This window comes from Theobroma cacao, chromosome 1 (genome assembly GCF_053813885.1).
Source record: "Theobroma cacao isolate CCN51 chromosome 1, ASM5381388v1, whole genome shotgun sequence".
Lineage (NCBI taxonomy): Eukaryota > Viridiplantae > Streptophyta > Magnoliopsida > Malvales > Malvaceae > Theobroma > Theobroma cacao.
In genome coordinates this window covers 13,833,402-13,846,201 of record NC_142639.1, presented here as the reverse complement: position 1 = coordinate 13,846,201, position 12,800 = coordinate 13,833,402, and the positions used below count along the sequence as shown (strand labels likewise).

The 12,800-nt window shown below is 32.8% G+C and overlaps 1 protein-coding gene across 3 annotated transcripts; it reads left to right on the top strand.

The window, feature by feature from the left end:
* Positions 1-8,436: 8,436 nt before the first annotated feature.
* On the top strand, positions 8,437-11,814 carry LOC18612506 (heterogeneous nuclear ribonucleoprotein 1-like). Of its 3 annotated transcripts, none has more exons than XM_007049334.3 (8): positions 8,437-8,658; positions 8,744-8,784; positions 8,902-9,065; positions 9,459-9,558; positions 9,695-9,864; positions 10,179-10,690; positions 11,137-11,173; positions 11,667-11,814. In XM_007049334.3, the coding sequence occupies exons 1-7, from the start codon at positions 8,615-8,617 to the stop codon at positions 11,138-11,140; spliced, it is 1,035 nt and encodes a 344-aa protein (XP_007049396.2). In that variant the 5' UTR covers positions 8,437-8,614; the 3' UTR covers positions 11,141-11,173; positions 11,667-11,814. The 3 variants fall into 3 exon arrangements, with proteins under 3 accessions (XP_007049396.2, XP_007049397.2, XP_088665455.1); XM_007049335.3 differs by having other exon boundaries at positions 11,360-11,682; XM_088809329.1 differs by lacking the exons at positions 11,137-11,173; positions 11,667-11,814 and having other exon boundaries at positions 10,179-11,062.
* Positions 11,815-12,800: the final 986 nt, after the last annotated feature.

Sequence of the window (12,800 nt, the reverse complement as noted above, 5' to 3'; positions counted from 1 at the left end):
TCATCACCATCAACCCCATGGGCATCGCCATCTTCGTTACGCATGCCATTTAATTGACCGATAAACCCACCCGACACAGTGACAGAAATTAAACACATTAAAACATCAAATACATCCTAAATGTTATATCTTGAAAATGAAAAAAGCTAGAAGTTTATACCTTAAAATGTTCAAGAAGTCGACGTACAATTCGATCTTTCAGCCCTTACATCTCTATCTAGATCCCTCATTAGATCTCCAACTGCATTGATTGGAGGTCCTTCTTTCACTGCATTTTTAGTCATTTCAATTGACATTATAAGATTGTATGCATCTGAGGATGCATCGTCATTGGCGTTTGATCATCATGCAATGCTTGAGCAATAGGAGCCTAAAGAGCAGCAAAAGGGGCATTCACCTCCTTGTCCATAACGCATCTCCGTTTAATGACTCCTATCACTCTTTTTCCTTGTGCATGATGATTTTTTACCTTTGTTTAGGTCCAAATGCTGCTCGACCCTCTAGTTTCCATAATGATATGTATTGATGCCCCAATGATAGATGGACATCAATGTTAGCCCAATATGCCTCCGAGTTCTCATTCGTGGTTGGCTCCAACGTCTATAATGCGTGCACTGCACCAAAACATACATTGCCATTAGGTTGAAAGATAATTGACATATGACAACAAAAAATAAAAATAATATTGTTTCGTTCCTCACCCTGCCTTCACTCTCCAAATCTATAATGATCTTATGGAAACCTGTGGGCCTCTCATCGTAATGCCATCTAAGTATTCGTGGATAAGCGTCTTCAAATTGGCGGCAGAATCCAAAGTAGCTTTAAATAGTGGGAATGGCCTCTAATGCCCAGCACTACAAAACATTATAATCACCTAATAAAATCTTATGTGAAGAGGAAAATGAAAAACATTATGGCACACTATCTGAAGCACCCATATAAATCTGTATAAGTGGTAGTGTTTTTTTTTAGACAACCCCACTGGTGGAACTTGGAAACCCCTTGATATGTAGTCCATGGTTAAACTTTAGACGTAGGTACCTCATTAGAATACATTCTATTGGTTGATGTTCTCAACCAGCAACAACAGCCACAAAGTCACCGATCTTCTGTAATCTTAACTGAATAAAATATTATTTACAATCAAGAGTAAGGCCATCTTTGTTACATCTCCATCCTGATCAAATTGCCCTCTTTCGATCGTATCTAACACATCTTGTAGCTTTACCTAATTCTCTAATGCCTAGTATCTCTGGTGAATTCCTTTGGGGATAATCTCGTAAAGACTTGAAATAACATCCGAAATGGTGCCGAACTTAAGTCCTATCACCAAGCAGAACTCATGTTTGGAGAAACGCGCCTTAGTATTGCTTATGGCAAACCATAACTCACCCTCGATGGTGTCGGGTTCATTGATTCTACGAAGTAGTAGGTTATGCATGAGATTGGCGCATAATAAGCTATTTTCTTATTCGATGCCCATCAGCTCCCAAAAGCACATTCTCTTCACGGCTTCCAACTCATTTTTTTTCGCAATGCTTTACGTATGACATGTAACTGCGTCCACTTATAATGGATGTTAATGCCAGCATTCAAGGCCCACTAGTCTCTCAGAACAGAAGCAAAGCTTTTAGGTTCTCCTGTTCAAATCTGGCCTTCTGCAACAGAAAACATCTAACATATACATTTAGCAAATATGATCAAGGAAGATTAAAAAGCAAGAACTAGTGAAGCATGGCTTATTAAGTAACAAAATAGATACATAATAAAAACATTAAAGTTGAGGACAAAATAGAAAAACATTAATATCCAAGCAATGCCTAGAAAATATTCACGCAATGCCCTATAAACTAGTCATGCAATGCCTTATCAAGTAGTCACATAATACCCTATCAACCAGTCATGCAATGCCTATCAACCAGTCATGTAATACCCTATCAACTAGTCATGTAATGCTTTATCAACCAATCACACAATAACTTAAAATCAGTCACGTAATGCCTTAAAATTGATCACACAATCCCCTATCAACCAATCAATGAATGCCTAAAAACCAGTCACACAATGTCTTACAAACCAGTCACGCAATGACTAAAAACCAATCATGTAATTAGACTTGTCAAAATAGGTTTGGCTCATTGGGTCGCATTTTTTATTGAAAATGGGGTAGGTTGGGCTTGAAAATTTAGGTCCATATTAGAATTGGGCCTAAATGGGCTAACCCATCTAATAATGGGATGGGGTGGGTTGGGATAGGCTAGCCTTGTGGGCCAAAAGAAAAAAATAATTTTATATATTTAACTATATAAAATTGATAATTTAGTTACCAATGGTATTGATTATTTTATATATTTCAATGTCTTTAATCTTTACTTGTCAAATTAATAATTTTAGGTTAGATTAAAACTCACTATCCCTTTTTTTTATGGCAATAAATATTATATGATAAATTGATAATGATTCAGATTTTAAGACATCATTGCTGTCCAAACAAGATTTAAATATTTTGCTTAAGGATGAGGATTGAGAATACATAAATGAGTCTTGAAGTTTCTATTTATTTAGTTATATACTTATGTTTATGGGATGATAGTTTATGATAAAGATTGAAACTTTATTTACGTAATTTATTTGTTTATTTATATTTGATATAATTTATTCGTTTGTAACATGTTTTTATTATTCAATTTATGAATTAAATCATAGTACAATTTTGTTGATAAGAAGTATATTAGGTAGAATTGTAAAAATGATTTTTGTTTAAAAAGGAAATAAGTTGGCCCAACCTGGCCTATGAGTTAACAAGGGGTGGGCTAAGGTTTTGATGGGCTATGTAAAAAATGGGCTGGCCTAGCCTAACCCATATTTTCTCAGCCCATAAGTGTTTGGGCCAGCTGGGTCGGACCAACCCATATTGACGCCTCTACATGCAATGCCTATCAACCAGTCACGCAATGCCTAAAAACTAGTCATGAAATACCCTATCAGCTAGTCAAGCAATGCTTATCAACCAGCCATGCAATGTCTAAAAAATCAATCATGCAATACCCTATTAACTAATCATGCAATGACTAAAAACTAGTCACATAATGCCCTATTAACCAATCACGTAATGCTTAAAAACAAGTCACGCAATCCTCTATCAATCAGTTACACAAACCCTAAGTCATGCAATGCCTAAAACCCCTAAACCCAATACCTAAAACCAGTCACGCATGCCCTATCAACTAGTCACGGAAACCTTAAGTCACTAATACCTAAAACCCCTGAACCCAATGCCTAAAATCAGTCAAGCATGCCCTATCAACCAGTCACTCAAATTTTAAGTTACGTAATGCCTAAAATCCCTAAACTCAATGCCTAAAACCAATCATGCATGCCCTATCAACTAGTCACGCATGCCTTATCAACCAGTCACGCATGCCTTCTCAACGCTCAACCTAAAAACCCCCAATACTGTCAACTTCCATTCAACAAAATCAACAACTTTAAACGATACACTATATTCCATTTAACAATATAATCAACGAATATACCTAGTTTTATGCTTAAACCACTCCAAAATGCTTCTATCAATGCTTAAAATGCTTAAAACACTCCAAAGTTTTTCTTTAACTAGTAAAGCATGCTTTGGTGAGGAATGCTTGGTCTGTCGAGGAAAGCTGAGAAATGAAAATGGTAAAAAACTTGATCCAAAAATATGGGGTGGTCAAAAACAACTTATGCATGAGGGTTATTTTTGAAAAGAACCCTTATTATTATGGTTATGATTCATTGCTAGGTTTTTTTTTTTTTTCTAAAAGTTTTCTTTTAACATATTATTTTCTAAACCTTTATTTACATTATAAGTGTAAAATACAATTATTGATTATTTTTTCTTTTGTTTGCAGTGTGCTTCTGATCATGAAAAATCACAGTAGTTACCACTAATTTCAAAAGGTGGCTCACCCAAGAAAAAGTTGTGAGAATGGGAAAATAATGATGATATAATAATTTTCAGTACCTACTACCAACCAAATATTATAACTCCTTGCTACTAGAAATCAATGACATTTATTTATTTATTTTGAATAAGTAAATGAATGACATATTTAAATTTTAATTATATTAACAATTTCATTTTCTTTATCCATTCTTTTAGGAATGAGAGTAGCATGTTTATTCTCCAATCAGTATTGGTGCAATGAACATGGATTGAAAATTCTTTTAACCAATTTTAGGTTAAACATTTTTGTTTTTGGAATGAAATTTGACTTAATATGTTGTAGGCAACCAACGCTGGATCAAAAGAACAAGAGGCAGTTGATTTTTTAAAAAAGAAGATGAAGAATGGCCTTGCTTTTACTTATGAGGAAATAACGCAATGATGTATGTGTGTGTTTTCATTATGCATGGTAAAGAATATTGCTAAAGACCACATGTTTGACATGAGTTAAAATAATCACATTTGTCTAATGCTTCCTATTGTGATTGTTCTGCAGAATGCTATTTCTGCTCTGTAATCTGTTATTCAAAAGGATTTCAAGGCAACCGAGATAAAGGTATAATGCGTTAGCTGATCTCTTTAGTTGTTAGTAATTATAGCATTAGATATCCTGCCATTGTGAGTTTGCCACTACCTAATTATTTAGTTAATGACGTGTTGTTTTTTGTTTTTTCATGTGTTAAATCTATTAATTTTCTTTTTCTTTGTTTTTCTTGTTTTTAAGTATTGTGTAATTTGAGCTTATCACATCTTATGTCATGTTATATTTTTTTTTATGATTGTTTATTTATATTATTTGACGTTAGGCTAACTTATGTGATGTCATCAATAAATTTGTTTAATTATAAACATTTTTGTATGTTTCCTCATTACATTTCATGCCAAAATGAATAGTAAATTATTATCCATTATTCCTTTCTTCACTGCTTATTTGTTTAATTATAAATATTTCCTGTTTATTTCATTCACAATGTGTGTGCTTATATCATGATGAGAGATGTTGATGATTGTTGAATGTATTCCTTTTTTGTTAATTTTATATATCGTAAGTTTCTTCTATAGTTATTTTTTACTTAGAAACAATCGTAGCATTATTTGAATATTATTTGCCATTTTTTTGCTTACCTCTTTTTTAGCATTTTATTCTTCATGTTTTTATCACTTGTTAATTCTTGGTTTGTTCTTCTTATTCAAATCAAAGCTAGGCATTCTTCATTTCTTTATTTGTTATTTATTTAGCTGCAAATATTCTGTTTTAATTTTGTTTATGATCCATGCACTTATGTCATGATAAAACATACTGATGATTGTTCGATATATCTATGTTTTTCTCACTATTTTTTAGTTTGTTCATCATTGATGTAAATGTCTTGTATTTTGTTTTCATATGAAGGTGACAATTGTTTTATACGTTTCATGCTATCTAACATATATTTATTGATAGACAGGTTTTAGCTACTTTAATAAAGAATTTACGATTGCTACAATGTTGTCCCAATTTTTTGAACAATATTATGCTCATTAGTCAATCGACAACCTTGTTATATATTGTGTAAAAATTTTATCTATTTTGTAATGAATACTACTTTTGTACATTTCCATATCTTTCATTGTTTCAGTTTCTTTTTTGCTCTCAATATAAACAAATTTAAGAATCTATTATTGAATCTAGACAAATCATGATATTAAAAATAAAACAGATCTCATTTCTCTAAATTATTACAAATGACTCTATTTTTGTAGATTGAATAATAACTTCCTAATAAACAAATAATTTGATTTTTTTTCTTTAAACAATTTTAAAAAAATTAAGATATTAAAGATTATCACTCAATAACTTCGATTGTTTCATTCAATTTTTTATAAAATTGTTTATTAAAAGGTATAATATCTAAAAAAACCCTTAAATTATTCAAAAAAAATTCAAATAGACCTTTATACTTTTATTGCTCCCAATCAAGCTATTTTACTTTTATTTTGAACCAAATAAACTCTTATACTTTTATTTTGAGTCAAATAAACACTTATGACTAATGATTGATTTAATTAAAAAAGTCATTTGTTATTTTATGCCACATGACGTTAACGTAGCATGTTAACATATCATAATTGATAATGATATGACATGTTGATATATTACAATTGATGATGATGTGATATACTAATTTAATATGATAACATGATCATGTGACATTTTTCACCTTTAACATCAACGTTATATCAATGCTATGTGAATATAAAATGACAAGAAGTATTTTAACAAATGGCAATTAATCAATCATTAGTTATAAGAATTTATTTGATATAAAATGAAAGTACAAGGATTTTATTGTAAGCAATAAAAGAATAAAGAATTATTTGAATTTTCTTAGATAATTTAAGAGATTATTGAATATCATGCCTTTTTATTAAATTTTAATAACCTACTGCATAGTGCGGGTCTTATTCTAGTATATTATTATAGATAGATTGAAATATTATAAAATCAATATATTAGTATATTAGTGTTTATTTTAGTGCTTGTTTGACTCAATTTTTTTTTTAGCTTATCTACCTCTTAAAAACAAAAATCAGATCAAATAAGATTTTGAAAAATTCTTAAAAAAATAATTTTTTTAAAGAATAAAATAAAAAAAATTAAAGAAAAGCTTCAAAGAGAAGCTTTTTCTTATCTTTTTTTTTTAAAAAAAAAATACATTTGCTTTTCAAGAAATATCCCTCACTCTCTTTCAATCGATCTTCTCTCCTCTCCCTTCCTCTACAAATCATCCTTCTCCAATGCAAGTCGTGATCTCCCTTTTCTCTATCTCTCTTTACAAAAATTATTAGAAAAAAATAGAAGACTCAATAACATAATAATAAATTTTGAGATTTTTTTGTTCTTACGAAAATTAAGAGAAAAGAAGACCTAAAATTCAAAGCTGCATTTGAGTATTATTTAAAGGTTTTCTCTCTTCTTCACTAAAAATGATTTTAATGTCAAATACATTATTTTCTCTTTTCTTTTATTTTTTAGAGCACTGAAGTATCATGGTTCAATTGTTTGCTAGATCAACAAAAATATAATACTATTAGTACTATACAAAGTTTGAGAACTGTTTCGTTTCTATATAAATTTATTTGATTTTAACATTTAAAATCGTATATAAGACTTGTTCTGCTTTGATTTACTAGGCACTTTGAAAATGACATAAATACCTTTCATGATAAATAATCAAAATTAAAACTTGTATAATTTATTTTACTAAACAGCTTACCAAACAGTTTTACTTTAATTTTAAAAGTTATTATTTTTCACAAAAGAATTATAATAGCTTTCAAGTTGAAAAAATAAGTCAAATAAACTCTTAAATTTTGAAATAACTTATTCTATAAATGTTGTATAGCCTTTTTTTTTGAAAACAAAATGTTGTAGTATAGCTTATTTATGTGGGAAAAAAATATTAATTTTTTTATATATAGTGGAAAAAGAATAACTTATTATATCATTTTAAGCCAAGCAACTCTTAAAATATCAACTAATAAAAGAGAAATAATATTAGAAGGAGGAGACTCAAAAACACTAAGTCCCAAAGGTAGATTATCATGATGTGTGACCATCCAGTCGATACATTGATTCGCTTCACGAGATATGTGAGATATTTTACAGTCCCAATCTCATAAGAGTAGTTCTTTTATGTTCCTCAGCAACTGCACATTAGGGTCTAAAATATTACTTTTCATCGAAAACTTCTGTATAGTAAGGAAGGAGTTAGACTCCACTTGAACCTTCCTAAATCCCCTTCTCCAACACAAATTTAAACTTTGGAATAATGCCCATAGCTCAGCATTTAACGAAAAAGTTATACCGATTTTATGAATAAAACCTAGCATCCATTCTCCCTTGTCATCATGAATAATTCCACCTGTCGTTGCTTCATCAGGTTGGCCTCTGGCACTCCCATCGACATTTAGTTTAATAAATGTCTTGCTCGATTTTTTCCAAGAAATCACTACTTCATGTTTCACCCTTTGTTGAGTTTTACTTAAAATGTCAAATGCCCCTTTAGTTTTTATCTAGATTTGCTGCTATGGATTATGAGGCCATGTAAAAGAGCTATCAAAGATGAGAAAATTTCTCTAATACCAAAATAGCCATATGGTGTACACAAAGATAGAACTCCATGGCAACCCATCAAAAAATATTAATTTGAACTTTGATATTTCAACATGAGCTTAAGCAATTCAAATAACAAAACAAAAAAATACAAATTATTGCTTTGTCTTAAAAACAAAAGTTAATTCGATTGGGCCGGGCTGAGCTCATTCACCCAAACAAATTATCTGTATAATCTCTAAATTACCACCAAAAAATTGGTAATTTCGTTATTAGATATTTTCTTCCTTTAAAGGGGTTTGCCCCTCCTCAGATGAAGGAAAGGAAATCAAGGCATCCAGAAACTTCGTTTTCTGTAGCCCTTTTATTAAAAGGAATACTTCACAAGTTTTTATCTGATTTTCCACTTCTATCTGTTTCTTGCTCCTTACCCACAGTCCAGCTTGTCTCCAAACCCTAGCCCCCCAACCCTCGCTACCTCTCTCTCTCTCTCACTCTCTCTGATCTCCATAGATCTCATAACCCTAGCTTTCATGGGTTCCAGAAAGGGCAGTGATAACGATGGCGCTAGCCCAGGGTAATACAAATTTATACCCTTTTGCCCTTTGTTTCTATTTCCAAACATTCTCGATACTTAATAGGGTTTTTTTTTTTTTTTGCAGGAAAATCTTTATTGGAGGCTTAGCTAAGGACACAACTCTAGGTGATATTTTTTTCTTCTCTTTGAGGTTTCTATGTTTTTCCTTTGATGGGTATTCTTCAAATTACTGACTTTTTTACAATTTTTTTGGGGGTTTTGGGTATTGGTGGGGTTTTTCAGATACGTTTACTAAGTACTTTGAAAAGTATGGGGAGATAACAGATTTTGTGATAATGAAAGATCGGCATACGGGTCGGCCCCGTGGTTTCGGGTTCATTACCTTCGCGGATCCTTCTGTTGTGGACACTGTTATGCAAGAAGATCATGTTATTAATGGCAAACAAGTAAGCCTAAGCTTCAACCTCTTTTGTGTTTGTAGTATTATTGTTATATTGGAAGATCTGCTGTTGGTTACAATTTTAAATAATCTCAACTCTCAACATTGGTGGGGTCGGATAAATTTTAAAACTGGGTTTCTGGTTTTCTTAGAGTTGGTTACGTCTTTGCATTTGAGTTGTGGAGAGCTAGCTTCTTAGTGTTATCGTTGCTAATTGGGGGAAAAAGAAGAAATTTATCTTGTGTTTGTGATGTGATCCTTAACGAGAGAACATCATGTCATTGTTGGGGTGGATTTTAGCTGTAATATGATTTTTGTATTTCATAGAAAAGTTGGATTGATCTTGCTGTGAACATTAAGTGTTTACAATTTTGCATTATGGATTGATTTTTTGGCACAGGTTGAGATTAAAAGAACCATTCCAAAAGGTTCTTCACAGTCAAATGACTTCAAGACAAAGAAAATATTTGTTGGTGGGATTCCAACATCTGTTACTGAAGGTCTGATCTTAGATATATATCCATAGTTTGTAACATCAAGTGTTATATTATTGTGCTAATTGTCATTGCTGATGCTTTTAACTTGAGGATATTGTTTATTTATTATTTTTCTTTTATATTGCTGTTTGAACCTTAGATGAGTTCAAGAATTTCTTCTCGAAGTATGGAAAAGTGGTGGAACATGAGATAATACGTGACCATGCAACCAAACGCTCTCGGGGTTTTGGGTTTATCGTGTTTGACACTGAAAAAGTTGTTGACAACATGCTGGCCAATGGAAACATGATAGATATGGAGGGTACTCAGGTGAGTACTTTTGTTCAATGGTTCCCTATACAATCTGATGTAAACAGATATGTATATAATGTTTGTACAGCGACAGTGCAAAGTATCATGTCAAACTCTTCCAATGATGGAAGTAACTGTTATTGTTATTCTCTCAAGTTAAATGCTCATGCATTTCTGTTGGTTTTCAGAGTTAAATAGTTTTTCAACTTTCAATTTAGTTGAGCTCATTGCAGGTTTATTGTTGTTATCATGACTTTTTTTCTTCTCAAGGCAGGCTGTCAAGTTAATTTACTGGTGAAAGAAACCTAGGTTAACCTACTTCTTTGTTGTAGGTTGAAATCAAGAAGGCTGAACCAAAGAAAGCCTCAAACCCAGCACCTGGACCTGCATATGGTAGTGAATCTAGGGCACGTTCATACAATGATGGTTATGGTGGATTTGGTGATTATGGTGGTTTTGGTAGTGGTGGTGGTTTTGGTGCTGCTCCTTATAGGTCTTTTGGAGGTTTTGGCAGTAGATTTGGTGATTATGGTGGATATGGTGGTGGTGGTGCTGATTTTGGTGGTAGTTATGCGGGGTTTGGCGGTGGTGCTGGTGCTTTTTCTGGTTATCGCGGGGAGTCATCTTTTGGTTATTCTAGCCGATTCGGTTCCTATGCTGGTGGGCTTAGTGGGAGTGGTTTAGGTGCATATGGACGTGGAGGCGGAGGCTATGGAAGTTATGGTGGTTCAGGCTCAAGTGGTAGTTATGATTCAGGCCCGGGTGCTGGTTTTGGTGGACCAGGTGGAATATATGGTAGTAGAACGGGGTATGGAGGCAGTAGTCGCTATCATCCTTACGCAAGGTAGAACGAGTTTAAGATCTTCCATAGAAGTTGCCCCAGGTTTTCAATATTTCAGCATATCTCATCACAGGTTGGCTAGGCACTGTGCACTTTTGCAAGTGGGCACTATCTAGAAGATCAGAAGAACTATTAGATTTGCCCGTCATCACTCTATTGCTTAGAGAACCCAAGTTAGATCAGCATCAATCTAGAGCTTCTCATCAAAAGAGCAAAGAATTTTTGTTGAGCTGCTATCTTGTGCTTTAAGTTTATTATTGTCAGTTTATTGTAGTTAAAGACTTCTATTTTGTTTTGAACTTAGTTAGAACCAGTTACGAGGTTTGGATGTAACATTTAGGTAATTAGTAAGTACACACTAGATTGTTGTTGACACAGAGAGCTTGTTGCTTTTTAACTTTCTAGTTTTTCTTGATATGCAAATCTGAAGGCCTAGGTAACTTTCACAGGTAGCAGATGCTGTTATGTGGTTCTGTAGCTACACAGGTAAGAGAACTACTCATTTAAGTTTCTAGTATTCTGTTGAACCATACAGCATTTCAGCATAGAAGGCTTGAAATGCTTGTAGATATCAATTAGGGAGATAGCTCTTAATAGTGTGGGTATATATCTTGTGGATGCTTAACCCTCGTGCATCTGAAAATTTTAGAGGAAGTCACTTGCATGGTGTAGGTCAAGAGTTTGGCAATGCTTGTTGAGCAGCTCCAACAATTTTTTAAACCATAAATTGTAAAGCAGGGCGAGATTGAACAGAATGGCTGTGGCTGTTCCCAGTTTGCTTGTGCTAACCTAAGGTGGTAGATTTGCTTTGCCACTCTGGCTTTGTTGCAAGGATATCTTGTTCTTGCAGATTTGATGGTTTTTTTTTATTTTTATGATAAGTGAGGATATAAGATCGACCAAGTTGTGTATGGCCTCGATGCCTAGTTGAAATTAAGTGGCCCTAACGAGGCTTCTATTTCTTGTTTCTCTTTTCAAGGAAAAGTGTTATCTAAGATCCGGTGCTCAGAGTTTTGATCTCAAGTTAAACCAAGGGTCCTGGCATTGGGATCAGGAAGGAAGTCAAATGGTTGTTAGATTAAAGCATGTTAATCTTAATCGGACAAATATTATCTTGATTTTGTATAGTGTTAGAATTTGCATTTTCTTTAAGCATGATACAATTTTGGGTGAGGGAGGTTAAATGAAGGTAGGGAAATGCCGTGCAGTGCACTACTTAAAAATTGTACAATAATTTCCTTTGTAAACGATAACATCCTGTTCCATCCTGTCCGAGCATATGGTTTCGCTCAACTGTAGTCAACTTGTTATCATACTGATGAAATTGTATATCTTTTTGAATCTGTCCAAATATCTGAGATTACTGGTGTACAATTTTAGGTTGTCTTTTATTTTTTCAACTTATGATAGGGATAGTTGATATGACTGAACCAATTCGGCCGTCAGCATGGTTTGGGTATGCTAACGTCGGATCAAAGCTCCGGTTAGAGTACTACAACGTTATCTAAGCAGTAGTAGTTATTATATCTTTAATAATAATGGTAAAATAATTAGATGCTTTAAAGAAGCTCTGCTGTATGATAACCCCTTAATTTAATCAAAGGCAATCATATATTCCTATTATGGTATTACAGCTGCACTATCTACGTCTTATTTTATATTAATCGTTTAGGTTTTGGATTTAAACCCTAGGAAGCACCATTTCTTACTTAATCTTGGGCGATTGAGTGTAGATGTAGCTTCTTTATCCATTCATGTAACGTTTCCATCTATATTCTGTACAGTTATAGTTATAGATAAGAGTTTAATAATCCAAAATCCTACTTTTACGGTAGTAAGAAAAGAAAAATAATAACTACTTTGTTATTTAAGAAAATAATCTATAAAATATATTTTTTCTATAAATATCATCTATTGTTCAAGTAATAGAAAAGCAATAAAATTTATTTTTTCTATAAATATCATCGATAAATAATAGCACTTCTTAGCATTGCTCTTTTCCTTTTTAATTTTAAGTAAACCGCGGAATGTTCCACATTTATTTCCAACTATCGTAAGTCTCAAATCAAAACCATCATGGTGATTAAGTCAATGGTTAAAGGAAAAGCCACGT